A 27,820-nucleotide genomic window follows, 5' to 3' on the forward strand; every position below is an offset into this window, starting at 1 on the left:
ATCATTCAGGGTCTGTGATGTTGGCTCAGAGCGGACACAATCATTTAAATCACAGTGCCTGCCTAGGTGTGTTCACAAATGTCTGACACAGACATATGACTTGACTCAAAGCGGAGTCCCAACAAAAAAAAATAAATTAAAAGTCAGCAGCTACAAATACTGCAGCTGCTGACTTTTAATAATTGGACACTTACCTGTCCCAAGGTCCAGCGATGTGGGGGAACGCAGCCCCGCTCGTCTCCCCCTCCTCTCTGCGGCACCGGTATTGTCACAGCGAGCCGCAATGCACACTATGACTGGCCGGGCAATCATCTGGGACCTGTAACGTGTCCCAGATGATTGCCGAGAGGGAGGGGGGAGAGGTGAACTTCCTCCTGGGGCACCGCAGCGCCGGAAGTAAGTGGGAGCCGAAACCCTCTAAAAAGAGGGTTTGCGCTCCCCCCCCCCAAAGAAAATGACACGCCAAATGTGGCATGTCAGGGGGTCACCTTCCCTTAAAGCGAAGATCCATTTTTTAATGGTGACTTGCTACAAAGATAAAATATTGCAGGCTGGTCAGTGAGGGAGGATACTGAGGAAATACAAGCTAATGTACTAATGTCATCCTCTATGCCTAGCCAAATTCACCATACTGCTTTAACCATACTGCACAAAGTCAAAGACTGCTTTTAATGGTGAAAATACATTTTAATGGTGGAAATTAATATTGTTTATGTATAAATGGTCCACGATAATACCTGTATACTAAAGCATAACTGCCAGTCATTAAGTCTACATAAAATTCTAGTATAAATCTGCAGTAAATGCAATTGTACCAAAACATAGATACAAAAATAATTCTGCACTGGAGAAGATTTTAAAACATAAAAGCAGCCTACACCAAAATCTGTGATGCCAAATATGGTCCACACTATCTGGTAAGGAGCCAATCTTATGTTATATCACGGGTGATATCACTATGGTGATCAGCATTGAATTACCAACTATCTGTTTCTTAAATTGCTTATATTTATTGGATAAGAGCGGTATTCACCTGCACTTGGATATAGGACTTTACACCTTAGATTTTTTTGGATAATGCACAAGAATTACCTATTTTTTTATTCATGAATTGGGACTTATTATTTTTTTTATAGGATTTGAATATGGTTTTTTCAACACACTCATTTTATTATGTTAATATATCATTCAATTACATGAGAGTTTTATGCACATTAAGTACGGTATATTTTCTATCATGTTGTATTAATTTAGCGCCACACTATTTGACTGCAATTGTACTGCATACTGGTAGACTTTTTTAAAGAGACTTTCTTCCTGACAGTGTAAATCTTTGTTTAATTGTTCATCCATTCACTGCATTTTTGCTGATAATGACACTTATTGCTCTGAACAAAATTAGGCAAGAAAGCATATCAGCAACTAAACAAAAATTAAAACCATGAGCCAACATAGTCTAAATTAGACATGTGTAGAATGGAAAATATGTTTCTTTTTGGATACATTTGTTGTGTTACTAATTTAATTTTATAGATTATTTTCTGAATGCGTTTAGTTTCATTTCATTTATTATTTTCCAAGTTCTGATTTTCCTATGTGAATGAGTATCCGGTACATCTACTCATTCACCAAAAAAGTGTCAAAAATAAATAAAAACAGGGAGACAGTTTGTGAAAATTCCTTTGTTAAAAAAAAAAAAATGCCCCCAGTGTAGATCCATCATCACTCACGATGCCTGCTTCCACCGCCAACCAGAAAAAAGAAAAAAAAGCACTACACTTCTGGCGAAGGCTCCCACCATCTGACCGTTCTTAAATAACTAAAGGGCGAGGCCACCTGATGACATCGCTGGGTGACCTCACCCCCTTGTGACATCATCAACCAGGGCATATTGGGTCGATGATGTCAGAAGGGGGCGTGGTCACCCAGCAATGTCAACAGGTGGCCTCGCCTTGCCCCTTAATTGGCCTCTTTGTCTTCTTTTCAAGGTGGTGGCAGCGGCATTCATCATGATTGACTCCACTGACATCTACAGCAAGTGCAGTGCGGATCCAAGTGCAAGAAGCAGCTGCTGTGATTTCCGGTGCATCTGTTGCGTTTTCTGTGCAGGTGGTTGCGGCTGTGGAAACAGGTGCGGAGCCGCAATGGGAACCACCCATACAAGTGTGAAATAGACCTAAAGGTGCATCTGTTGTCATTTTTAAGAGAAGGGTGAAGTTCATATAGAAATATTTGCTCCATGCCTCTTGTAATTGAAATAGTAATGTCAGTCTAGAGGAAATACACAGCAAATTTAAAGTTTTGTATAAAATAATTCATTGGATCTATGCCTAGAAAGGAAAACCTTAATACACATTTCATACTTATGGATTGCATATAATTGTATTTGTTTTTTCCAGTAGGGATCCAAATACAGGAGAAACAAGAGCAATCCATAACATATTTGGATAAGCCCAATCCATTTATTAATCACCAGACCTTAAGAAAATATATACCTAATTTAGGCACTTAAACAGAACCTGAAATGTGCTAAACCACTTACTAAATTAGGTGATTTGCATTTTACTTACCACATTTATATTAATAGTTATACCGCTCAAGCTGCATGTTGACTGAGCATTTGGAGTTTCTATGTCTGCCAAAATGATTAAGCCAGGAATCTGTTTAAAGAAAAATAGGGCACATTTTTAAATAAGCAACTTTTCACCTACATACTGTACATACATTGGTAACGGTAAATTTGATCACCATTAATAGTAATAGGGTGTTTTATTACAATAAACTAGCTGTGTAGACCTTGCCCTCCAGAAAATCTATCCCCCTTCATGACCAGGCCATTTTTTTGTTTTTTTGGCACTGCATTACTTTAACGTGCCAATTGCGTAGTCATGCAATGCTATACACAAACATTTATATAATTTTTTTCCCAAAAAGGGCTTTTTTTGGTGGTATTTGATCACCAGTTTTTGGCGCTATAAACAGAGAAAGACTGACAATTAAAAAAAAAAAAAACTTTCTGCAATAAAAAAATTTCAAAAAACAAATTTCTTCATAAATTTAGGTCAGCTTGTATTCTGCTACATATTTTTGGTTTAAAAAATCCCAATAAGCATATATTGATTGGTTTGCACAAACATTATAGTGTCTACAAACTATGGTACATATACTGCAATCTTTATTAATTTATCTATTTATTTGTTTTATACTAGTAATGGCAGCGATCAACAACTTATAGCAGGACTGCAATATTGTGGTGGATTATCTGACACAAACTGACACTTTGTGGGAACCAGTGACATTAATACAATGATCAGTGCTAAAATATGCACTGTCACTGTATGAATGACACTAGCTGTTAAGGGGTTAAACATCTAGGGTGATCAAAGGGCTAACTGTGTGCGTAACATGTGTTTTTGTGTTCACTGAGGTGCTTTTAATAATAGAAGCGCTGGATTTTATTCCCTGTTTTGCAGGAAAACAAAATCCAGCACATCCCCGCTAACAGGACAGAGCTCTTTCCTGTCTTTCTCCTTACTGATCAGCTTCTGCTGTGTCTAACCATGCGCCCCTACCAGGAAGTTCGGGATCACGTATTAGGCACGTGATCCAGCTCAGAAGAGCCACTTGCCATTTAATCACTTACCCACTGGGTACCTAAACCCCCTTCCTAACCAGACCAATTTTCAGTTTTCAGTGCTCTCACATTTTGAATGACAATTACTCAGTCATGCAACACTGTACCCATATGACATTTTTGTCCTTTTTTCACACAAATAGAGCTTTCCTTTGGTGGTATTTAATCATCACTGGGTTTTTCATTTTTTGTGCTATAAATAAAAAAAAGACTGAAAATTTTGTAAAAAAATGCAGTTTTCGTCTCTGTTATAAAATTTTGCAAATTAGTAATTTCTCTTCATAAATTTTGCTACATATCTCTGGTAAAAAAAATAACCCAAATAAGTGTATATGATTTGGTCTTTGTGAAGGTTATAGCGTCTACAAGCTATGGTGCCAGTCATTGAAAATTTATCACACCTGATCACACCTGATGTACTGAGAGAAACATCTCATTTCTTGAGACACTAACAAGCCAGGACCGTATAAATACCCCTCAAATGGCCCCTTTTTGGAAAGTAGACATTCAAATGAATTTAGTAAGGGGCATGGTGAGTTTTTTGAAGTTGTAATCATTTCCCACAATTGTTTGCAAAATTAAGATTTTTTTTTCTTTTTTCCACAAAATTGTCATATTAACAGTTTTTTTCTCACACACATCATATGCATACTTGCAGCTACACCACAAAATTCATTCTGCTACTCCTCCTGGGTATGGCAATACCACATGTGTGAGACTTTTACACAGAGGACCAACATGCAAGGAGCACTATCAGGTGTTCTAGAGACATAAATTACACATTTAATTTCTTGACTACCTCTCACACTTTTGAAGGCCCTGGAGCACCAGGACAATGGAAATGCCCAAAAATGACCCCATTTTGGAAAGCATACACCCCACCATATAATCTATGAGGCATAATGAATCTTTTGAATGTGTCATTTTTTTCCACACTTTTTTGGAGAATGTGGAAAGAAAATTAAAATGCATTTTTTTTTTTACATAAAGTTGTCCATGTATAAGATATTTCTAACACATAACATGTACATAGCAAAAATCACACCCCAAAATATATTCTTCTACTCCTCCTGAGTATGGCGATACCAGGTGTGAGAGTTTTCCACAGCGTGGCCACATACAGATGCCTAACATGGAGAAAAAAAACATCAGGTGTTCTAAGGGCATAAATTTTAACTTTAATTTGACTACCTATTACACTTTGGTGAGACACTGATGGGCACTGTAATGGCATTGATGGGCACTGTAGTGGCATAGATGTGGCACGGATGAGAACTGATGTGACATGGATGTGTCACGGATGAGTACTGATGTGGCATGAATGTGGCTCAGATGAGGAGCACTGATGTTGCATGAATGTGGCATGGATGAGCACTAATGTGGCATGGATGAGCACTGATGTGGCATGGATGTGGCATGAATGAGCACTGATGTGGCATGGTGGTGGCACGGGTGAGCACTGATGTGGCATGGATGTGGCAATTAATGAGCACTGATGTGGCAAGGATGAGCACTGATGTGACATGGATGAGCACTGATGTGGCATGGATGTGACATGAATGAGCACTGATGTGGCATGGTGGTGGCACGAATCAGCACTGATGTGGCATGAATGTGGCAATTAATGAGCACTGATGTGGCATGGATGTGGCAAGGATGAGCACTGATGTGGCATGGATGAGCACTGATGTGGCATGGATGTTGCACGAATGATCACTGATGTGGAACATATGAGCACTGATGTGGCACGTATGAGCCCTGATGTGGCACATATGAGCACTGATGTGGCATGGATGAGGCACGGATGAGCACAGATGTGGCATGGATGTGCACTGATGTGGCATAGATGGGCACAGATGTGGCATGGATAAGCATGAATGAGCCATGGATGGGCATGGATGAGCCATGGATGAGCTAAGGATGGGCATGGATGAGCCATGGGTGAGCTATGGATGGGCATGGATGAGCCATGGATGAGCTATGGATGGGCATGGATGAGCCATGGATGGGCATGGATGAGCCATGGATGAGCATGGATGAGTCATGGATGGCACGGATGAGCATGGTTGAGTCATGTTTGAGCCGTAAATGTGCATGGATGAGCCGTGGATGAACATGGATGGGCACGGATGAGCATGGATAGGCACGGATGACCCATGGATGGGCACAGATGGGCATGGATGGGCACAGATGAGCCATGGATGAGCACAGATGAGCCATGGATGGGCATGAATGAGGCATGGATGGGCATGGATGAGCCATGGATGGGCACAGATGAGCATAGCTGAGGCATGGATGAGCATGGGTGGGCATGGATGGGCATGGATGAGCGCAATGGGCATGGATGAGCACAGATGGGCACGGATGAGCCATGGATGGAGCATGGATGGGCATGACTGGGCACAGATTAGCACTGTGGGCACTTCAGATCCAGCCCACAGTGCTGCTGCACCCAGCTCCCTCCTCTCCTCACATGATATCTGTGTGAGGAGAAGGGAGGAGCTCTACTGGTTTGCTCCGGTTTGTTGACAACTGATCACTCCGTCATTGGACGGAGCGATCACAGGTAAAGGGCCGCTGTCATTGGCCCTTTATCCCATTCCGTGATGCGCCAGGTGCGGAGGATCCGAGGGTCATGGACATCCCCATATGCGCGCCCCAGGGGGCACACGGGAGCCCATTTCTGGGAGGACGTCATTGTACGCCCTCCCAGTTTTCCGACCACGCTTTAGCTGTCATTCAGCTATGGCCTGGTCGGTAAGTGGTTATGTTATATGGTCAGCAAGTGGTTCATCTCTGTGACATCTCTGTGACCATGACCATAGACGTTGCTTTCCAGGTCACAGTAAGGAAGGCAGGAGAGTGGACAGGAGTCTGCCCTCCTCCCACCATGTCAGTCCCAGCCAGATGGGCAAGTGGAGCCTGGAAACATGGTGGCGCGTGGCAGTGCGCCGGTATTGGGGAGGTGCGTGTCAGTCAGTGCAGGCAGTGTATTAAAATAAATATATATATATATATATATATATATATATATATACACACAGTTTTATATATATATATATATATATATATATATATATATATATATATATATATACACACAGTATCTCACAAAAGTGAGTACACCCCTCAAATTTTTGTAAATATTTTATTATATCTTTTCATGTGACAACACTGAAGAAATTATACTTTGCTACAATGTAAAGTAGTGAGTGTATAACAGCTTGTATAACAGTGTAAATTTGCTGTCCCCTCACAATAACTTAACACACAGCCATTAATGTCTAAACTACTGGCAACAAAACTGAGTACACCCCTAAGTGAAAATGTCCAAATTGGGCCCAATTAGCCATTTTCCCTCCCTGTGGCATGTGACTCATTAGTGTTACAAGGTCTCAGGTGTGACTGGGGAGCAGGTGTGTTAAACTTGGTGTTATCGCTCTCACTCTCTCATACTGGTCACTGGAAGTTCAACATGGCACCTCATGGCAAAGAACTCTCTGAGGATCTGAAAAAAGAATTGTTGCTCTACATAAAGATGGCCCAGGCTACAAGAAGCTTGCCAAGACCCTGAAACTGAGCTGCAGCACAGTTATGGCCAAGACCATACAGCGGTTTAACAGGACAGATTCCACTCAGAACAGGCCTCATCATGTTTGACCAAAGAAGTTGAGTGCATGCGCTGAGCGTCATATCCAGAGGTTGTCTTTGGGAAATAGACATATGAGTGCTGCCAGCATTGCTGCAGAGGTTGAAGGGGTGGGAGGGTCAGCCTGTCAGTGCTCAGACCATACGCCGCACACTGCATCAAACTGGTCTGCATGGCTGTCGTCCCAGAAGGAAGCCTCTTCTAAAGATAATGCACAAGAAAGCCTGCAAACAGTTTGCTGAAGACAACCAGACTAAGGAAATTGATTACTGGAACCATGTCCTGTGGTCCGATGAGACCAAGATAAATTTATTTGGTTCAGATGGTGTCAAACGTGTGTGGCGGCAACCAGGTGAGGAGTACAAAGACAAATGTGTCTTGCCTACAGTCAAGCATGGTGGTGGGAATGTCATGGGGCTGCATGAGTGCTGCTGGCACTGGGGAGCTACAGTTCATTGAGGGAACCATGAATGCCAAGATGTACTGTGACTGAAGCAGGGCATGATCCCCTCTCTTCGGAGACTGGGCCGCAGGTCAGTATTCCAGCATGATAACAGCCCCAAACACACCTCCAAGACGACCACTGCCTTGCTATAGAAGCTGAGGGCAAAGGTGATGGACTGGCCAAGCATGTCTCCAGACCTAAACCCTATTGAGCATCTGTAGGGCATCCTCAAACGGAAGGTGGAGGAGCGCAAGGTCTCTAACATCCACCAGCTCCGTGATGTCATCATGGAGGAGTAAAAGAGCACTCCAGTGGCAACCTGTGAAACTCTGGTGAACTCCATGCCCAAGAGGGTTAAGGCAATGTTTGAAAGTAATGGGTGCCACACAAAATATTGACACTTTGGGTCCAATATGGACATTTTCACTTAAGGGTGTACTCACTTTTGTTGCCAGCGGTTTAGACATTAATGGCTGTGTGTTGAGTTATTTTGAGGGGACAGCAAATTTACACCGTTATACAAGCTGTACACTCACTACTTTACATTGTAGCAAAGTGTTATTTCTTCAGTGTTGTCACATGAAAAGATATAATAAAATATTTACAAATACATGAGGAGTATACTCACTTTTGTGAGATACTGTATATATATATATATATATATACTGTGCATCCAGTGTAGCCTATATCTACGGTGAATTCGGTGGTGTACTGTTTCTAATATACTTCAGGCGGTGTGTACAGTTTCTACTACACTTCTTGTGGTGTACACAGTACACAATACAGTGCAGCCGTAGTACAGTTGCTAATACAGTGCAGGCGGTGTACACAGTATCTAATATAGTGTGTACAGTTTCCACTACACTTCTGGTGGTGTACACAGTACATAATAGAGTGCAGCTGTAGTACAGTTGCTAATACAGTGCAGGCGGTGTACACAGTATCTAATACAGTGTGTACAGTTTCTACTACACTTCTGGTGGTGTACACAGTACACAATACAGTGCAGCCGTAGTACAGTTGCTAATACAGTGCAGGCGGTGTACACAGTATCTAATACAGTGTGTACAGTTTCTATTACACTTCTGGTGGTGTAAACAGTATCGAATACAGTGTAGTGTGGTGTTGCAAAACAAAATATACATGATGTCCAGAAGGCCACCAAGGAGAGGCAGACGCTCAAAGGCCACTAAAAGAGGGCAAGCAGCCTCTGTGTCTACAATCAACTGTACTGGTCATGGACATGGTGCACCCTCTGCAGGTGGCCATGTTATTGAGCCAGAACATTCAGAAGAGTTGGTGGAGTGGATAACAAAACCGTCCTCATCCTCCTCATCCTCTGTCACCCAGGCTCAGAGTAGCTTGCCTTCCAACGCAGCTGCCAAAGCGGCCTATTGCACCGGCTCCTTGTCTACAGTCACTTCTTCCGTAACCCACCATCATGCACGGAGGAGTCCCCAGAATTATTTGACCACAGTATCGGGTACATGTTGCTGGAGGATGCGCAGTGATTTGAAGGCTCCGATGTTGGTTCCCAGGTTGAGGAAAGGAGTAACGTGAGCCTAGAGAGGGGGGTGCCCAAGAAGGACCAGAAACTGGCAATCATGTTCCCTCATATGGGATCTCCAACCCTACTATACCTCCAGTCCTCTCATAAACCTGCACTGGGAGGAATGAAGGTATAGCAATAGGTGTCCCAAGTACTTGCAGCCAATCTGCTAGCAGTACACCACCATCTGATTTTAGCAGGCAAATTTCCCTACCCCAGTTGCTGAAACGTAAAAAGAAATTAGATCCCAGCCATCCACATACTCAGCGTCTAAATGCTAGCTTGGCCAAATTGCTAGCACTGCAACTGTTGCCTTTTCAGCTGGTAGACTCTGCCCCCTTTCATGAATTTGTGGAATGTGCTGTACCTCAGTGGCAGGTTCCAAAACGTCATTTCTTTTCACGGAAGGCCATTCCGGCTCTCTACCAGCATGTGGAAGGCAATATTTTGGCCTCATTGGACAGGGCAGTCAACAGTAAGGTGCATATTACCGCTGACTCATGGTCCAGAATGGGCAGGGACGTTACCTTTCTTTCACGGCGCACTGGGTAACTGCTGGCAGATGAACAAGACAAGGGATTGGTCGCACACTTGAACTCCAAATTATCTCGTTGTCATCTTTATTGTCAAAAAAGGGTCAGACAGATACAGGCAATGGTAGATGTTTCACAAGTGATAGCTTGCTTGTTGGGTTGTGAACAAGCAAGCTATCGCTTGTGAAACGTCTACCATTGCCTATATCTGTCTGACCCTTTTTTACAATACAGATGACATCGAGATAATTTGGAGTTCCAGTGTGTGACCAATTCCTTATCTTGTTCGTCCTTCACGGTGGTGAGCCGAGGTCTGTGATCCATCCTGCATCGGAGTTTGCCTGGAGCGGTGTGCTTCTCTCTGTTCGTAACTGCTGGCAGCTGGGAAGGATGCAGGAAAGGGTTCAGTGTTGTTGGAGCTTGTTCCAACACCACGCCTCCAAAATGCTAGTGGTGATTCTGCACAGCTCGCTACTCCACCCTCTCTTCTTCTTCCTCTATGGCCTCTTCTGCAGATTTGTCCTCTGAACCAGCGGAGCTCCGTAAGCATTCAAGGGGCTACGCAAACAGTCAGGCTAAAACATGCCATGCTGTGCTTGAGCTGGTCTGCTTAGGGGACAGAAGCCACACTGGGGCAGATATTCTGTCAGCTCTGCAGGGGAAGGCTCAGAGGTGGTTGACGCCACACCAGCTTCAGCCAGGAATGGTTGTATGCGACAATGGTATTAACCATCTCTCTGCCCTCCAAAAGGGACACTTGACACATATTCCATGTTTGGCACACGTCCTGAATTTGGTGGTGCAGTGGTTCTTGAGCAGGTACCCAGGCTTACAGGATCTCCTGAGGCAGGCCAGAAAAGTCTGTGGTCATTTCCGCCAGTCATACAATGCCAGTGCTCGGCTGGCTGACATTCAAAGGGAATGCAACCTGCCCACCAACCGCCTCATTTGTGAAATGTCCACCAGGTTGAACTCAACGTTGGCAATGCTGCAGTGGCTGCACACACAGCAGAGGGCCATCAATGAGTACCTGTGAGAGTATGGCACCAGGACAGAGTCAGGGGAGCTCGGCTTCTTTTCGCCACACCAGTGGCTACTGATCAAGGATGCATGCACTGTCCTGTCACCATTTGAAAAGGCCACAAGGATGGTGAGCAGTGACAATGCATGCATCAGTGATACTGTCCCTCTTGTCTTCCTGTTGGAGCACACGCTTCGTGGAATAATGGACAGGGCACTTGAGGCAGAACAGTGGGAGGAAGAGGAGGACTTCCTTACCCCTCAAGGCCCCCTTTATCCAAATAGCATTCCTGCGGGCCCACCAAACACACAGGAAGAAGAGGAGGAGGAGGAGGAGGATTGAGTCAGCATGGATTTAGAGGATAAAACTCAGAAGCAGTCTTCAAGGGATGGTTTTCAGTTCTCAGAAACCCAAGGAGTTGTACGTGGCTTTGAGGAGGTAGTTAAGGATCGTGTGATCCTTAGTGACCCAGAGGACTCAGAATCGAATGCCTCTGCAAACTTATGCTGCATGGCCTCCCTACAAAGCCTGCAAAAGGACCCTAGGATTAATGGTATCAAGGAGAGGTATCATTACTGGCTGGCAACCCTTCTTGCTCCACGTTACAAGAGTAAGTTTACAGAACTCATCCTGCCTTCGCAGAGAATGAAACATCTTCAGGAGGCTTTGAAGAAAGGTTTGTGGAATGCATTTCCAGACCCTGGAGGTTACAATTTCCTGGTGCTGGACAATGTGTTGCTGAGGCTTCATTCAGTCAGAAGAAGAGCGGTGGAGAAGGTGGCCGGCTGACCAATGCCTTTAAACAATTTTTCAGTCCTCAGCGCCAAGGTCTGATCAGTTCAAGCAACCATCGTCAGCGTCTGCATTACATGGTAGAGGAATATCTAGGGCCAAGAGCAGACTTGGAGACCTTTCCAACAGAGCATCCACTGGGTTACTGGGTCTTGAGCATGGACCACTGGCCAGAACTTGCTCAATATGCAATTGAGCTACTGGGCTGTCCTGCATCCAGCGTGCTTTCTGAATGCACATTCAGTGCTGCTGGAGGGTGTCCACAGAGTCCGTTGATAGGCTCACATTCATAAAAATGAATCAGCCTTGGATCAGCAGCTATCAAGCACCTGATGCTGATGTAACTGATTGAATTTGCTATGGATGTGGGATCCCTTGAAGGCTGCCTATGCTGACTATCCTATTCATCAATCAATCTTGATGATGCTAGCATTCAACAATATTTTTGGTTTAGGGCACCACCACCCAAGGCCCAATATTTCTGCCCCTGTTTAACAGGGGCATGTAATTACAGTTTTTATTCTAATATTTCACAGCAGGGCCCATTCTTGCACCCAACAAGAGTATCTGTGAGGGGTTACAGTGTTGTGGCACCACCACCACCACCCAAGGCCCAATTTTTCTGCCCCTGTTTAACAGGGGCATATAATTAAAGTTTTTGATATAGTATTTCACAGCAGGGCCCATTCCTGTGCCCACCAAGAGTAACTGTGAGGGCTTACAGTGTTCTGGTACCACCAACACCTAAGGCCCAATTTTCTGCAGAGTATATAGGGCAGGCCGTATAGTATATATAGTGCCTGGGGGCCTGGGGGACCTCCACGCCCTTTATTTTTAAATTTGGGTGCGGGTTCCCCTTAAAGGGCCTGGTAATGGACTGGGGGGGGCCCATGCTGTTTTTTTCAATGATTTTCATCTATATTACCGGGACCCGACAATACATTACAGCCGCGAGTAGTTCTAAATGACATTTTTTCCTTTATAAATGTAATTTTGCTGTGGTATTGTTCTAAATACGGGAAAAAGCGCTACTTTACAGGCATACTAAAGACACCCCCCAGGCACGATAGTTAAAGGAATATATAATTTTTATTGTTTCACTTTAAGCATTATTAAAATCACTGCTCCCAAAAAAACTGCAGTTTTAAAAACTTTTTTTTGCATTGATACATGTCCCTTGGGGCAGGACCAGGGTCCCCAAACATTGTTATGGCAATAACTTTCAAATAAGCCATTAATTTTAGCACTTTCGATTTTTCACGTTCGTGTCCCATAGACTTTAACGGTGTTCACTTATTCAAAAAAATGTTTTGCCTGTTCGCATGTTCTGCTGCAAACCAAACCGGGGGGGTTGTTCGGCTCGTCCCTACTCAAGATGAGTAACCCCGGGTTCACACCTATGCGAATTAGATGTGCGTTTCCCCACATCTAATTCGCATAGTAGGAGAATGTGACTGGCTCCCTATGGAGCCGGTTCACATATCTCCGGGGCGGCTGCAGAGCGCACTGCACAAAAACGCTGTGCGTCTTTGGCTCCGTTTCAGGGCCGAATTCAGGCATAGAATCGGCCCTGATTCATCCCTGATTCGTCCCTGAAACAGGGAACAGGGACGCACAGCGCTCCTGTGCGATCCGCAGCCCGGTATAGTGTGAACCCGGGCTCAAAGCAAAGAGCTCTCTCAAGACCTTTTCAACCTTACCTATACTGATGGCATTGGTTACAGCTAAGGATTCCTAAACTTCTGAATGTTCCAGTGAGCACATCCCACATCAGCCGTATAATTATGATATTGAATTCATCCTGGGTTTCCAAATCCCCATGAGTCAGGTTTATATCCTCAGCCTTCCTGAAACCAAGGTGATGTCTGAGTACATTGCAGATAGAACTCAAAAGAGGTTTATTCCTAATCATCTTCTCCTGCTGGAGTGGGATACTTTTTGGTTGAGAAAATAGATAGCTCACTCCATCCCTTTATCAACTGTTGATCAACTCAACTCATTACTGAGCTCCATCAACTCCATTGGGGCACAGATTTTTGCAAAATGTGATCTGTGAAGTTGGTGTACAAAAATACCCTCTGCACAACTATCCAACCAGGGTGTATAAAAACTCCAAAATGGATGCCTGCACTGATATGTGTTTCCATGCCCCCCAAAGTCAATCCAATTATTTTATAGTGCTGCATAGCCCTTAACCACTATTCAAACCATAAATGATTCCACACAAAAATTTAACTTTTGAAAATACAAAAATAAATAAAAAAATATCCTGCGTGCTAGAAAATATACACGATATCAGATTATACACTTATAATAGTGAAAAAGCAAACAGGGATAATTAACACACCCCATGTGAAAAATAAAACATAAATTAGATAGATAGATAGATAGATAGATAGATAGATAGATAGATAGATAGATAGATAGATAGATAGATAGATAGATAGATAGATGCTTTTTTATAAATATTTTTTTAGTCACATGGATCTATTATTCATGCATTTAAAAGGGATTTATATGCTATGTATATGGTTTAAATTTGTTTGATTGCGCAGAGTTTTATTTATTTTTATTGCATTTTTTTGTATGGGAACACATGACAACAGCTGCAGCAATCATTTATATTATTTATTGAACCTGGTTCACAATTTGCGTGGTAGCGCGGGAGGCTGGTATAGGACCCAGCACTTTGTAAACTGAAAACTTTTGGTCCTGAAAAATGATCCCGCTTTTTTCTAATCTGATGTTTATGCTTCTTTCCTTGGGAAGAAGTTACATTTATGATTTCCTAAAAAACCTGGGCCCAAGACACTAGAGAAGGGGGTCTTTAAGGGGATAACTATGACAGTCTGTTCCCAAATGAATGAAGCAGTGACGACCTGAGCATTGTGGGCGCACGGGCGCCGCTCCTCCATTCATGCGCCCGGCCCCTTTCAGGACGCTGGACGCATGGATTCCTATGGCGGGGTGGGAGGGGGTGGTAAATTTTGAAGCACCTGATTAGAGCCTGAGGTTCTAATAGGCGTCAAAATAGAATGGGCTTGGGGCGCAGAGAGTGCACCCTGATCCCACCCAATTGTGTGACGATAGCGAATACATTTTTGCTATTCTCACACTAACCTTCCTCCCCGTCAATCAGGAGGCAGGACATCAGACCTGCTTCCTGATTGGCCAAAGTGCCAGGCAAATGCCTAGCGCTTAGGAAGAGGAGCGAGGAGACTCCATTTGATGGACACAAGTGGCTGAATTTGTAGGGGAACAAGTGGCAGCATTTGATGGGCACAGGTTGCTGAATTTGATGGACAAGTGGCTGCATTTGATAGGCACAGGTGGCTGAATTTGATGGGCACAAGTGGGGGCATTTGATGGGCACAAGTGGTTGAATTTGATGGGCAAGTGGCTGCATTTGATGGGCACAATTGGCTGCATTTGATGGGCACAGATAGCTGCATTTGATGGGCACAGGTGGCTGAATTTGATGGGCAAAAGTGGCTGAATTTGATGGGCAAAAGTGGCTGCATTTGATGGGCACAAGTGGCTGCATTTGATGGGCACAGAGAGCTGCATTTGATGGACAAGTGGCTGCATTTATTGGGCACAAGTGGCAGCATTTGATGGGCACAAGTGGTGGCATTTTATGGGCACAAGAGGCAGCATTTGATGGGCACAAGAGGCAGCATTTGATGGGCACAGGTGGATGAATTTGATGGGCACAGGTGGCTGCTTTTGATGGGCACAAGTGGCTGAATTTGATGGGCACAAGTGGCTGCATTTGATGGGCACAAGTGGCTGCATTTGATGGGCACAAGTGGCTTCATTTGATGAGCACAGGTGGCTGCATTTGATGGGCACAAGTGGCAGCATTTTTTGCTATTCTCACCCTAACCTGCCTCCCCGCCAATCAGGAGGCAGGACATCAGACCTGCTTCCTGACTGGCCAAAGTGCCAGCCACCCTATTGGGTGGCTGGCACTTAGGAAGAGGAACGAGGAGACTCCATTTGAGGGACACAAGTGGCTGAATTTGATGGGCACAAGTGGCAGTATTTGATGTGCACAGGTGGCAGCATTTGATGGGCACAAGTGGCTGCATTTGATGGGCACAGGTAGCTGCATTTGATGGGCACAGGTAGCTGCATTTGATGGGCACAAATGGCTGCATTTAATGGGCACAAGTGACTGCATTTGATGGGCACAGGTGGCTGAATTTGATGGGCACAAGTGGTTGCATTTGATGGGCACAAGTGGCAGCATTTGATGGGCACAAGTGGCTGCATTTGATGGGCAAGTGGCTGCATTTGATGGGCACAAGTGGCTGCATTTGATGGGCACAAGTGGCTGCATTTGATGGGCACAGGTGGCTGAATTTGATGGACAAGTGGCTGCATTTGATGGGCAAGTGGCTGCATTTATTGGGCACAAGTGGCTGCATTTGATTGGCACAAGTGGTGGCATTTGATGGGCACAAGAGACGGCATTTGATGGACAAGTGGCTGCATTTGATGGGCACAAGTGGCTGCATTTGATGGCCACAAGTGGCTGCATTTGATGGGCACAAGTGGCTGAATTGGATGGGCACAAGTGGCTGCATTTGATGGGCACAGGTAGCTGCATTTGATGGGCACAGGTAGCTGCATTTGATGGGCACAAGTGGCTGCATTTAATGGGCACAAGTGACTGCATTTGATGGGCACAGTTGCTGAATTTGATGGGCACAAGTGGCTGCATTTGATGGCCACAAGTGGCACAAGTGGCTGCATTTGATGGCCACAAGTGGCAGCATTTGATGGGCACAAGTGGCAGCATTTGATGGGCACAAGTGGCAGCATTTGATGGGCACAGGTAGCTGCATTTGATGGGCAAGTGGCTGCATTTGATGGGCACAAGTGGCTGCATTTAATGGACACAAGTGGCTGCATTTGATGGGCAGAGGTGGCTGAATTTGATGGACAAGTGGATGCATTTAATGGGCACAATTGGCTGCATTTGATGGGCAAGTGGCTGCATTTATTGGGCACAAGTGGCTGCATTTGATGGGCACAAGTGGTGGCATTTGATGGGCACAAGAGGCGGCATTTGATGGACAAGTGGCTGCATTTGATGGGCACAAGTGGCTGCATTTGATGGACACAAGTGGCTGCATTTGATGGGTACAAGTGGCTTCATTTGATGGGCACAAGTGGCTGCATTTGATGGGCACAGGTGGCTGAATTTGATGGACAAGTGGATGAATTTAATGGGCACAATTGGCTGCATTTGATGGGCAAGTGGCTGAATTTATTGGGCACAAGTGGCTGCATTTAATGGGCACAAGTGGCGGCATTTGATAGGCACAAGAGGCGGCATTTGATGGACAAGTGTTGGCATTTGATGGGCACAAGTGGCTTCATTTGATGGGCACAGGTGGCTGCATTTGATGGGCACAGGTGGCAGCATTTGATGGGCACAGGTGGCTGAATTTGATGGACAAGTGGCTGCATTTGATGGGCAAGTGGTTGTATTGATTGGCAAGTGGCAGTATTTGATGGGGACAAGTGGCTGAATTTGAAGGGCACAAGTGGTGGCATTTGATGGGCACAGGTGGCTGAACCTGATGGACAAGTGGCTGCATTTGATGGGCACAGGTGGCTGAATTTGATGGGCACAAGTGGCTGCATTTGATGGGCACAAGTGGCAGCATTTGATGGGCACAAGTGGCGGTATTTGATGGGCAAGTGGCTGCATTTGATGGACACAAGTGGCTGCATTTGATGGGCAAAGGTGGCTGTATTTGATGGGCAAAAGTGGCAGCATTTGATGGGCACAGGTGGCTGCATTTGATGGGCACAGGTGGCTGAACTTGATGGGCAAGTGGCTGCATTTGATGGGCATAAGTGGCTGCATTTGATGGGCATAAGTGGCTGCATTTGATGGGCAAGTGGGTGAATTTGATGGGCACAAGTGGCTGCATTTGATGGGAACGAGTGGTGGATGAATTTGATGGATAAGTGGCCGCATTTGATGGGCAAGTGTTGGCATTTGATGGGCACAAGTGGCGGCATTTGATGGGCACAAGTGGCTGAATTTGATGGACAAGTGGCTGCATTTGCTGGGCACAGGTGGCTGAATTTGATAGGCACAAGTGGCTGCATTTAATGGGTAGAGGTGGCTGCATTTGATGGACAAGTGGCTGCATTTAATGGGCACAAGTGGCTGCATTTGATGGGCAAGTGGCTGCATTTAATGGGTACAAGTGGCTGCATTTGATGGGCAAGTGGCTGCATATGATGGGCACAGTGGCTGCATATGATGGGCACAGTGGCTGCGTTTGATGGGCACAAGTGGCTGCGTTTGATGGGCACAATAGATGTGTTTTATGGGCACAATAGATGCGTTTTATGGGCACAATGGCTGCGTATGATGGGCACAAATGGCTGCGTTTGATGGGCACAATTGGCTGTGTTTGATGGGCACAATGGCTGCATATGATGGGCACAAGTGGCTGCATATGATGGGCACAAGTGGCTGCCTTTGATGGGCACCATGGCTGCATTTGATGGGCACAAGTGGCTGCATTTGATGGGCACAATGGCTGCGCTTGATGGGCACAATGACTGCATATGATGGGCACAAGTGGCTGCATATGATGGGCACAAGTGGCTGCATTTGATGGGCACAAGTGGCTGCGTTTGATGGGCACCATTGCTGCATTTAATGGGCACAAGTGGCTGCGTTTGATGGGCACAATGGCTGCATTTGATGGGCACAGTGATTGATGGGGGGGAGTTTCAGTATCTTTCAGTTGTTTGCGCCCCCTAAAAATTCTGAGCACCAGCCGACCACTGGAATGAAGTGCATAAATAGCGTAAAGCTTCATACCCATAGACAACATAAAGGGTTTATGAGTCATAACAGTGGCAAAGTCTAATAACTACTAGGAGATCATGTAAGATCATGTAAGTCTAACTTTGTTTTCCTTACTGCAGACAACAATGTGATAACATTCAAAGCTAATCTTTAGGCAACTGTTTCCCTTACCGGGTTACATTGTAAGGCTGCATGCATACACCAGTTCCCTTGACAGAAAAAAACTTTCATATAGAGCGTTTTAGTACACAGTTTAGCCAAGTTTAGGAGAGTTTAGCATTTTTTCGGCTGGAAAGCTCCAATCAGAAATGCAAACCAGAGGGTTTTTTCCTGCCTCTAAACACTGAGCTCAGAATGCCTCTAATCTTCCTAATGTGCATGGACACATCTATTCTTTTTATTTAATTATTATACATATTTTTGTTTACTGTATATCTTTCTTCATGATGTTTACAAAAAGTTAATCAGTATATTGCAAATGCAAAACTACAGCTTAATTTGAAAATAATGAACATAATGTAATGTAATGTATTGATAAATATTATAATAAAGGTACCCACTTGAAATATGATATATTGACAGTTGCCTGACAAACTGTATGCCATGCCATCAAATGTTTCGACATCTATGCCATGTGTAATCTTGCAGGTTCCAGGGCAATTTTCTTCTGAACAAATCCATTTTCCACCTGAACAAGAGCTAACCATCGGACATATTTTTAATTACGTTGTTTATACTAGTTCACTGAAATAATGAAAATAATGTTTTCAACTAAAACGTTTACTAAAAAGTATTTTTTAAGAGTAAGTTCACCTTTATAAAAAAGCACACTATACTCCTATATGGGTACAGCAGCATAGCGTACTAAACCTACCTTCAAGCCAGGGCTCCCTTTCAGTTTGAAGGCTAATGCCGCGTATACTTGAGCGGACTTTCCGTCAGAAAAGGTCAGACGGAATCATTCCGTCTGACATTTCGATCGTGTGTGGGCTTCATCTGACTGTTCCCTTCGAAAATTCTGACGGAACTAGAAATAGAACATGTTTCAAATCTTTCCGACGGACTCAATTCCTATCGGGAAAACCGTTCATCTGTCTGTATGCTAGTCCGACGGACCAGAAACGACGCAAAGGGCAGCTATTGGCTACTGGCTATTGAACTTTCTTTTTCTAGTCCTATCGTACGTCATCGCGTTCCAAACTATCGGACTTTGGTGTGATTGTGTGTAGGCAAGTCTGTTTCAGTGGAACTCCGTCAGAACTTCGTCTGAAAGACCGTCAGAGTCTACTCTGACGGATAGTCCGCTCGTGTGTACGCGACATTAGTTCACCTTTATTTTCTAAAAATCAAGTTCCCCTATGTACCAATATACCATTAATGCACCTCAGTTGTAGAAAAATAAAAGCTTTCTTTGATTTTCAGAACGAGGCTTTACCTTAGCCCTTAGGGCTCTTTCACACGTGCGGACCATTCAGATCCGCCTGTCAGTTTTTGCAGCGGATCTGAACGGTCGCTCCATACAGCTCTATCGAGTAACGGATGTCAGCGGTGACATGTCCGCTGATGTCCGATCCGCCCTGATCCAATCCACTCCACAAAATCCAGACGGATGGATGTCCTATTTTCGATCTGTCTGGCGGATCGGATGGGATGCAAAGGGACAGACGGACCGTAATCATCTGATCCCTCATAGAGGAGAGCGGAGATATGACAGGTCTGTCCCTGCACAGTGTGCAGAGACAGACTTGTTATCCGCCGGCTCAGCGTGGATCAACGGAGCAATCCCAGCTGAGCAAGCGGATGGCTGGATACAGATCCGCACGTCTGAAAGGGCCCTTTCTGTGTTCCATAGAAAGCTTCAGAGACTTCCTGATATGTAGATTTGGGCTGTGAGAGCCAGTAAGACACAGGAAGCAGTTTACCAGCTGACCTCATTAGCACACACCCTGCACTCATCAACTAGGTTTGCACTGCATCACGGTATCCCTCCATGCATGCATTTGCCTGGCTTGCCACAGCTACTTTACTTGCAAGACATCCCCAGCATCTCTCCAAATGGGAATGGGCCGCATGCTAAACTTTCTGGTGCCAGCTGCATCCCATTAGTTGGACACCCCTGATGTGCAAGGACCTGCTAGTTTGGATACAGAGTGAATGGATAGATAGGTAGGTCCTCTTATTCCATAGTTCTGGTAAATCTAAAGGAAATTATACAGAGATTATGCAATCATACTGCATAGTGTATGGCCAACTTTATACAAGTACATAGGGGAGAGTGAATAGAGACACTCAGCTGTCAAGCCCCGTTCAAATCTCTGCATATTGGGAACTCACATTCCTACATGTGATGTTTTTTTGGGCGTTTTTGAGCATTTTGGCTCATCACACATAGGGCAACTCATTCACTTCAATAGGATACCCTATGTGCAACAATCATCCCAAAGAAGCTCCAGAACTTTGTCCTCCCAGAGTTTTTGCTGTGCTTTTTGGTGCATTTGCAGCACATTTTTTGAAACGCAAGGCAAAGTGCTCATTTTCTGTGGGGTTTGCCATGCATTCGGAAATGCACAGATGTGAATGGAGCCTCATTGTTTTTGTGTAAACACATCAATTTCACTTTCAGGCTCCATTTACACTAAGCGTAGTGGGAGAGCATGTTTGGTGCATTTTTCCCATGACACACATAGGGCAGCCCATATATTTCAGTGGGTTGCCCTACACGTGGCAAAGTAGATCATGGGACACTTTGGCTTGTTACACATTTCTTATTGTGTGTTTTTTTGCAATTTTCACTTGTTTTTGCACGTGGCAAAATGTGTGCTTGTTTATGTGTTTTGGTGCCATTAATTGTTAATGGCACACCAAAGCGCAACCAATTAATTTTAGGTGTATAAAGGTGGCTATATACTATACAATCTGATTATACAATCTCTATACCATCTCCTTTAGATTTACTAAAACTATATATTAGAAGGGCACACATCTATCCAATCACTCTGTATGCAGTCAGGCAGGTCCTTGCACGACATGGTTGATGGTAGATCTGAAGGAGATTGTACAATCAGATTGTATAGTGTATGGTGATGGTTACAGAACCCAGGACATACTTCTCCTGTTTTCAATATTACAGATCAATCCACATAGGCTATGATCACTCAGCTCCTGCACACTCCACCAAATGAATGATCAGTGCCTGTGTATTTAGAGAGAATGGTATTTACTGATTGCATAGGAAAAAACGTGCACGCGATGAGGGGTGGTAATGATCTGCTGGAAGGGGGAGGGCAAATGCAGAGTGTGTGCTAATGAAGTCATCTGGTAAACTCCTTCCTGTGTCACATCCCAAGGTCTGTCCAAGAAGTAAAGATTTTTATACAGCCAGCTGGGCGCAGAGGTAGAGGGTGTGTAAGATAAATTGAAAACGTATTTATTTCTGCAAAAGAATTATATTAATGGTACAGTATATTGTTACATAGGGGAGCTAGAATTTTTTTTTTTTTTTTGGTGCACTTATCCTGTAAAGAATGTAGTCCCAAACCGAATTTAGAAGAAGCCTTCTTAAAATTTTCTGCAACCTGTGATGTCTCCATCCCGAATTATTGTGAGGACAGCCTATTCTTTTGGGCTGCACAAGCACAGGGTTTACTGTCTCCTGTCACAGTTGCTAAGCTTATCATAGGGTGACAGGAGAGAGTAAACACTGCATGTGCAGCCCAAAAGAGCAGGGTAGTGCTTCCTCCTGTGGCAGTAGGGGGTGCTGGTCCTGGCAGCTGCTCTGATGCTTTACTATAAAAATGAAGCAGAGCAGCCTTTTTATTAGTGTTACTTGTTTTCTTTGCTCCTGTATTCAAAATTAAAGATTGTTAAAAATGTTGAATAATGACAGATGAGATGTGACTTATGGAATTGGGAGACACAGTGGGGGATATTTACTAAAACTGAAGAGAGCAAAATCTGGTGCAACTCTCCATAGAAAGTGATCAGCTTCAAGGTTTTGTTGTCAAAGTTCAACTGAACAAGCTGAAGTTAGAGGCTGATTGGCTACTATGCACAGCTACACCAGATCCTGAGTGCTCCCGTTTTAGTAAATCTCCTCTAGTGCAGCAAAAAAAATTTTTTACATGCAAAATACGTCTAATCTTTGCTGTTTTTTTGTTTTATATTTTTTTCAAAGAAACAAAACATAGGTAAATGTGCGTGTATTGCAAAAATGTACTGTATGTGCTTTTTTAAATTCTGCCATGGCATACACTTAAAGCGGAGTTCCACCCAAATTTTGAACAATATCTGTATGTATTCTCTTCCTTGCCTAGATGCTGACATGCCGTTTAAAAAAATTTAAATCGCCGTAATTACCTTTTATTTCTCTATTCTTCTTTGTACTTCCTGGTTCTCCTCCCGTGGGAGTAGGCGTGTTTCTAGCCTCTCCCAGACTCCTGGGAGCTAGTCTCAGGCTTCCCAGGATGCCACTGAGCATGTGCGGGAACGAGCGGTGAATGCTGGGAGCACAGCATTCACCACATCCAGGAAATAAATGCTTGTGGGCTTCAAATGCCCACAATAAAGATGGAAACTGCCTGCAGTGAATAATATAAGTTATTCTTTCCGACGAAATCTGACACAGGCAGACATATTACACACAATATGTGAGTATGTAATGCTGAGAAGAAAAGTTTGTGAATGAACTCAAAAAAAAAAAAAAAACGATAGATAGGTGGACCCCCGCTTTAAAATATGTTACAACAGACTACACTGATGTTAGAATAGAGCCAATAAATTAAGAAAGCTGCTTACATCTGAGCCTTCTTCACAACTAAATGATTTCTTTTAACTGGTCATATTGAGATAACTCCAAAAAAAAATACTACATTTAGTATAATCGTTTTGAAGAAATGAATCCACTAATATATTTTTGCAAACCTAACATATATAATTCTAAGTGAATACTTCTATAATTTACCATTCTGAGTTACAAGAGCCTTTTCGTTTTTCATTGGGCTGATAGATTTTTTCATAAAAACAGGGACATTCATCAATTTTTACACATCTTTTGCTTTTTCCAATGTCATCCAGCACAAGACCTATAACCAATAAAAAGATACTGAATTATATTAGGCTTCTCACAGTTGTGGCTTATGTATTCAGCATGGCTCTCAAGACTTAGGACATGCAGCAAAAATGCAAGTTCTGATTCAGGCAGCTCCTGAGCTCAGATAAATATACACACAAAACATAATATACCCAGACAACAATTAGACAAAAAAGTGTATTTAAAATCTTGTTTAACCACTAGCCGACCAGCCGCTGTCATACTGCAGCAGGTTGGCTCTTTCCCGCAAATCGCCGTAGCTGTACGTCGACCCTTTAAACAGCTAGAGCAGAGGAACATGCCCGATGCACGTGGCTGGCGGTTGTGATGACCCATTTGTGTGCGTAAACACACAAATCCCTGTTCAGTCAGGAGAGGAGAGATAGATCATCTGTTCCTATTAGCTAAAAACAACGATCAATATACGCTTATTGCAATTTTTTTTACCAAAAATATGTAGAAGAATATATATCAGCCTAAACTGATAAAGAAATGTGTTTGTTTTTTTAATTTTTTTAATTTTGGGGATATTTATTATAGCAAAAACTAAAAAAAAAATGTTTTTTTTTTTCAAAATTGTTGCTTTTTTTTTTGTTTATAGCACAAAAAATAAAAACTGCAGAGGTGATCAAATACCACCAAAAGAAAGCTCTATTTGTGGGGGAAAAAGGACATCAATTTTGTTTGGGTACTACGTCGCACGACCGCGCAATTGTCAGTTAAAGTGATGCAGTGCCGCATGGAAAAAAATGGCCTGGTCACTCATAGGCGGCACTGATGGGCACTCATGGGTGGGTACTTATGGGTGGCACTGATGGGTACTTATTAGTGGCACTGATAGGTGGCACGGATGGGCACTGATAGGTGGGCATGATGGGCACAGATGGGCACTGACAGGTGGCACTGATGGACACTGATGGGTGGCACTGATGACACTGATTGGTGGCACTGATGACACTGATGGGTGGCATTGCTGGGCATCACTGATATATAATGGTGCCAGTCAGTGCCCATTTGTGGGCACTGATTGGCACAGATTGGGCATAATTTGCACATGTGGATGGCCATGGGGTACATACCTGGCCATCCACATGTTGCCCCCTTCCCTGGTGGTCCTGGAGGCTTCCCTGGTGGTCTAGTGTGGGCATCCGAGGGGGGGCTGCGCTGATAAACAATCAGCGCAGACCCCCCCCTGTCAAGGGAGCCGCCGATCGGCTTTCCTCTACTCGCGTCTGTCAGAAGCGAGTGAGGAAAAGCCGATCAACGGCTTTTCCTATTGACATCGGGATCAGCCGTGATTGGACACGGCTGATCACGTGGTAAAGAGCCTCCGACGGAGGCTCTTTACCAAGATCGGTGGAGCGGTGTGTCAGAGTGACACACCGCTCCACCGATCGATGCGCACCACCGCGGGCGCACGGCGGCTGTTATCCTGCTGGACGTCATATGACGCCCAGTCAGGATAACTGAACCACCGCCCGGCTGTCAATCTGCTATAGGCCAGGCGGGAAGTGGTTAATTAAGCTAGTATTGTAAAAAAAAGAACATTTATTAATATGAATAAATTTGTAATTTTTTTTTTTCAAGAATATCTGTAGCCTGAACTATTTCACCCCAGTGTGCACAGGAATGCATCAAAGTATTGCTTTTTGTTTACTGGTAAGGGAATTAATTTAGTGTTTGTAGATATGCTTGTTCAGTGGCAGAATTTCAACACAGATGGAACATATTGCCCTGTAATTTAAAATAAACTCCAATGTTGTGACAGTGTCTTCCCCCTTCACTACATCCTACTGGGGTCGTAATGTCTGCAAACTTTCTACATGTGCACAATTGGTATAGGCAGGAAAAGCCCAATTAAAATGGTAGGTTTTGTTTTATTTTTCAGAAAAAAAGTGTAGGCTTTCTAAAACAGGATTAGAGTTAAATTATATTGTCAACTTTGATGCAAATTATATTAACTGACATTTTTCAATCTACTGTATTACATTTTATGTTATACGCAATTGTGTATCGCACATAATAAAAGTAAGCCAAGAATAATTGCTTTATGCCCCTTTCACACTTGTGCGACCTGAAAGTTGTGCAACTTTCACAAGACTTCAACACGACTTGAAGCTATGCCCGTGTAATCTTGAGGTCTATGGACCTCAAGTCGCATCAAAGTAGTGCAGAGACTACTTTGAAGTCGCTGTGACTTGAAGTCGCACAGATTTGAACCGTACTCATTGGAAATCGTGGGGCACGACTTGTCATGCGACTTTGTAGTCCCAAGTCACAGGACGGGTCACACAAGTGTAAAAAGGGCCTAAGTCAACTATTGCCAACTTTAGCCCATGGAAGGAAAAAACTTGTTATCAATTGATGGATCAAAATATTTCCATACAACTCATGTGCCTTTTTTTTTTTTTTTGCAATGCAGTATGCATGGCTATACTTACATTCTAGATCTGGCCTTACAAGAAATATATGCATACTTGCAATATATGCTCTAAAATATATTGAAAGACTCTGTGTACTACCAAAATTCCGACAAGTAAACCCCAAAGTAAATCAAAATAAATAAACCTAATAGTGAGCTTCAGAAAACACATAGTGGGGTAGATTTACTAAAACTGGAGCACTCAGAATCTGGTGCAGTTATACATGGTAGCCAATCAGATTTTAACTTCAGCTGGTTCAATTTAGCATATAGCTTAAATAATTCAAGGTGAATCAAAACAAATAATTTACAAGTATCAACCAAAAAAGCAGATAATGCAGCGCTCAAAATCAGTGTAAGTCCTTTTCAGGCTTGTAATAAAATCCACAGTGGGTACCCTGGCTCTGATGCTCTCTCTCACATCGGTACAGACATAAATACAAAAAATAGAGCCAGCAACTACAAACGTCCTTTTGGCTTCTTTATTGGTGCATAAAAAAAAGTAAGCAAAAACATACAGGGGCTCACGCGTTCCAGGTTACAAGCCTTGATCGCACCACAATTTTCAAGTTAAAAAACAGAACATATATACTGTTTGCCAAACCACACCTTCCAGTTAATTATCTAATTGAAACAGCAATTAAGGGCCATCCAAAACCAAAGGTGAGGTATAGCACTTGGCAAAACAAACATGCAAAATACTTTCTAGCAATGGATGTACCGTATGTTTATACACATTATCTACACAATAGAAAATGACAAAAAGTGTATAAAAACAAGACAAAAAGGTTCCACCAAATAAACGAGTGCATCATATTTTTTGTTCAAACTATATGTGTAGTCATGCTGGGATATGTAGTCCCATGCTGGAATATGTAGTCCCATGCTGGCAATACAGACATGGAAAATACTTTCCAGCAATGGATATATGTTTGTACATATTATCTACACAATAGGAAATAACAGAAAGTGTGTAAGACAAGACAAAGAGGTTCCTCCAAATAAAATAACTGAGAAACAAGTCTGCATCATATTTTGAGTTCAAGCCATATGTGTAGTCATGCCAGGGTATGTAGTCCCATGCTGGGATATGTAGTCCCATACTGGGATACATAGTCCCATGCTGGGACTATTTCTTAAAATGTAAGGGAGCCTCCATGGGCGCCAAATTTTCTCCATCTTTGGCAAATCTCTACATGGGCTGGTGGGAGGAAGAGGTTTTGTTCTCACACACCAACCCATGTAGCACTGCTCTTAAATGATATGCTTGTTATTTTGATAATCTGAATTTAGATTTGGGACAGTGCCGTTCTGGATCTCGCCTCCCTTGCACCCCACATGAACAACAATTCCCTCAATTTGGAGGTTAATATTGAGAGTAATGCCAATACTATCAATTAATTATTATTAACCAACACAGCTTTTGTTAATAATGGTGATCCAACTGGCTTAAAAGCCAAGAGATTGGGAACCTGAGAGTCTAGTGATTTTTTGAATGCAGATGTGTCAACTATTTAAGGAATAATAAAAATCACAATTCCAACTTCTACAAGACAGAGCCAATATTTTTGAAAGCATTATCTTTATATTTGCATTATAGTGTTATATACATATCATTGGTATATTACCATTTGGACAGGCGCAACCAGCAATAACTCCTTTCTCATGAACAGGACTTGGATTTGAGCATGTCGGCTGAGATATTGGGGCACATTCACTGAAGGTGTGGGTGGGTTCTGAGCAATTTTGCCTGTCTACAAACACAAAGCACAAACATGTATTATACAAAACATTTTGCAAATAAGATTAAATGTAAGATTTGAGAATTGTTTTCTAACTTCC

General features: G+C 43.4%; 1 protein-coding gene across 1 annotated transcript in view; it reads right to left on the reverse strand.

Annotated features, from left to right (window-relative positions):
* The window catches only part of LOC141133942 (mucin-19-like), a 253,631-nt gene that overhangs the window by 183,559 nt on the left and 42,252 nt on the right, over positions 1–27,820 (reverse strand). The window contains exons 8-11 of the mRNA XM_073623553.1: positions 27,607–27,732; positions 23,428–23,548; positions 19,028–19,166; positions 2,571–2,660 (exon numbers count right to left, since the gene is read on the reverse strand). Of these exons, the coding sequence (XP_073479654.1) occupies positions 2,571–2,660; positions 19,028–19,166; positions 23,428–23,548; positions 27,607–27,732 (476 nt within the window). The remainder of the gene's footprint in view (positions 1–2,570; positions 2,661–19,027; positions 19,167–23,427; positions 23,549–27,606; positions 27,733–27,820) is intronic.

The sequence above is a fragment of the Aquarana catesbeiana genome, linkage group LG03 (genome assembly GCF_042186555.1).
Source record: "Aquarana catesbeiana isolate 2022-GZ linkage group LG03, ASM4218655v1, whole genome shotgun sequence".
NCBI lineage: Eukaryota > Metazoa > Chordata > Amphibia > Anura > Ranidae > Aquarana > Aquarana catesbeiana.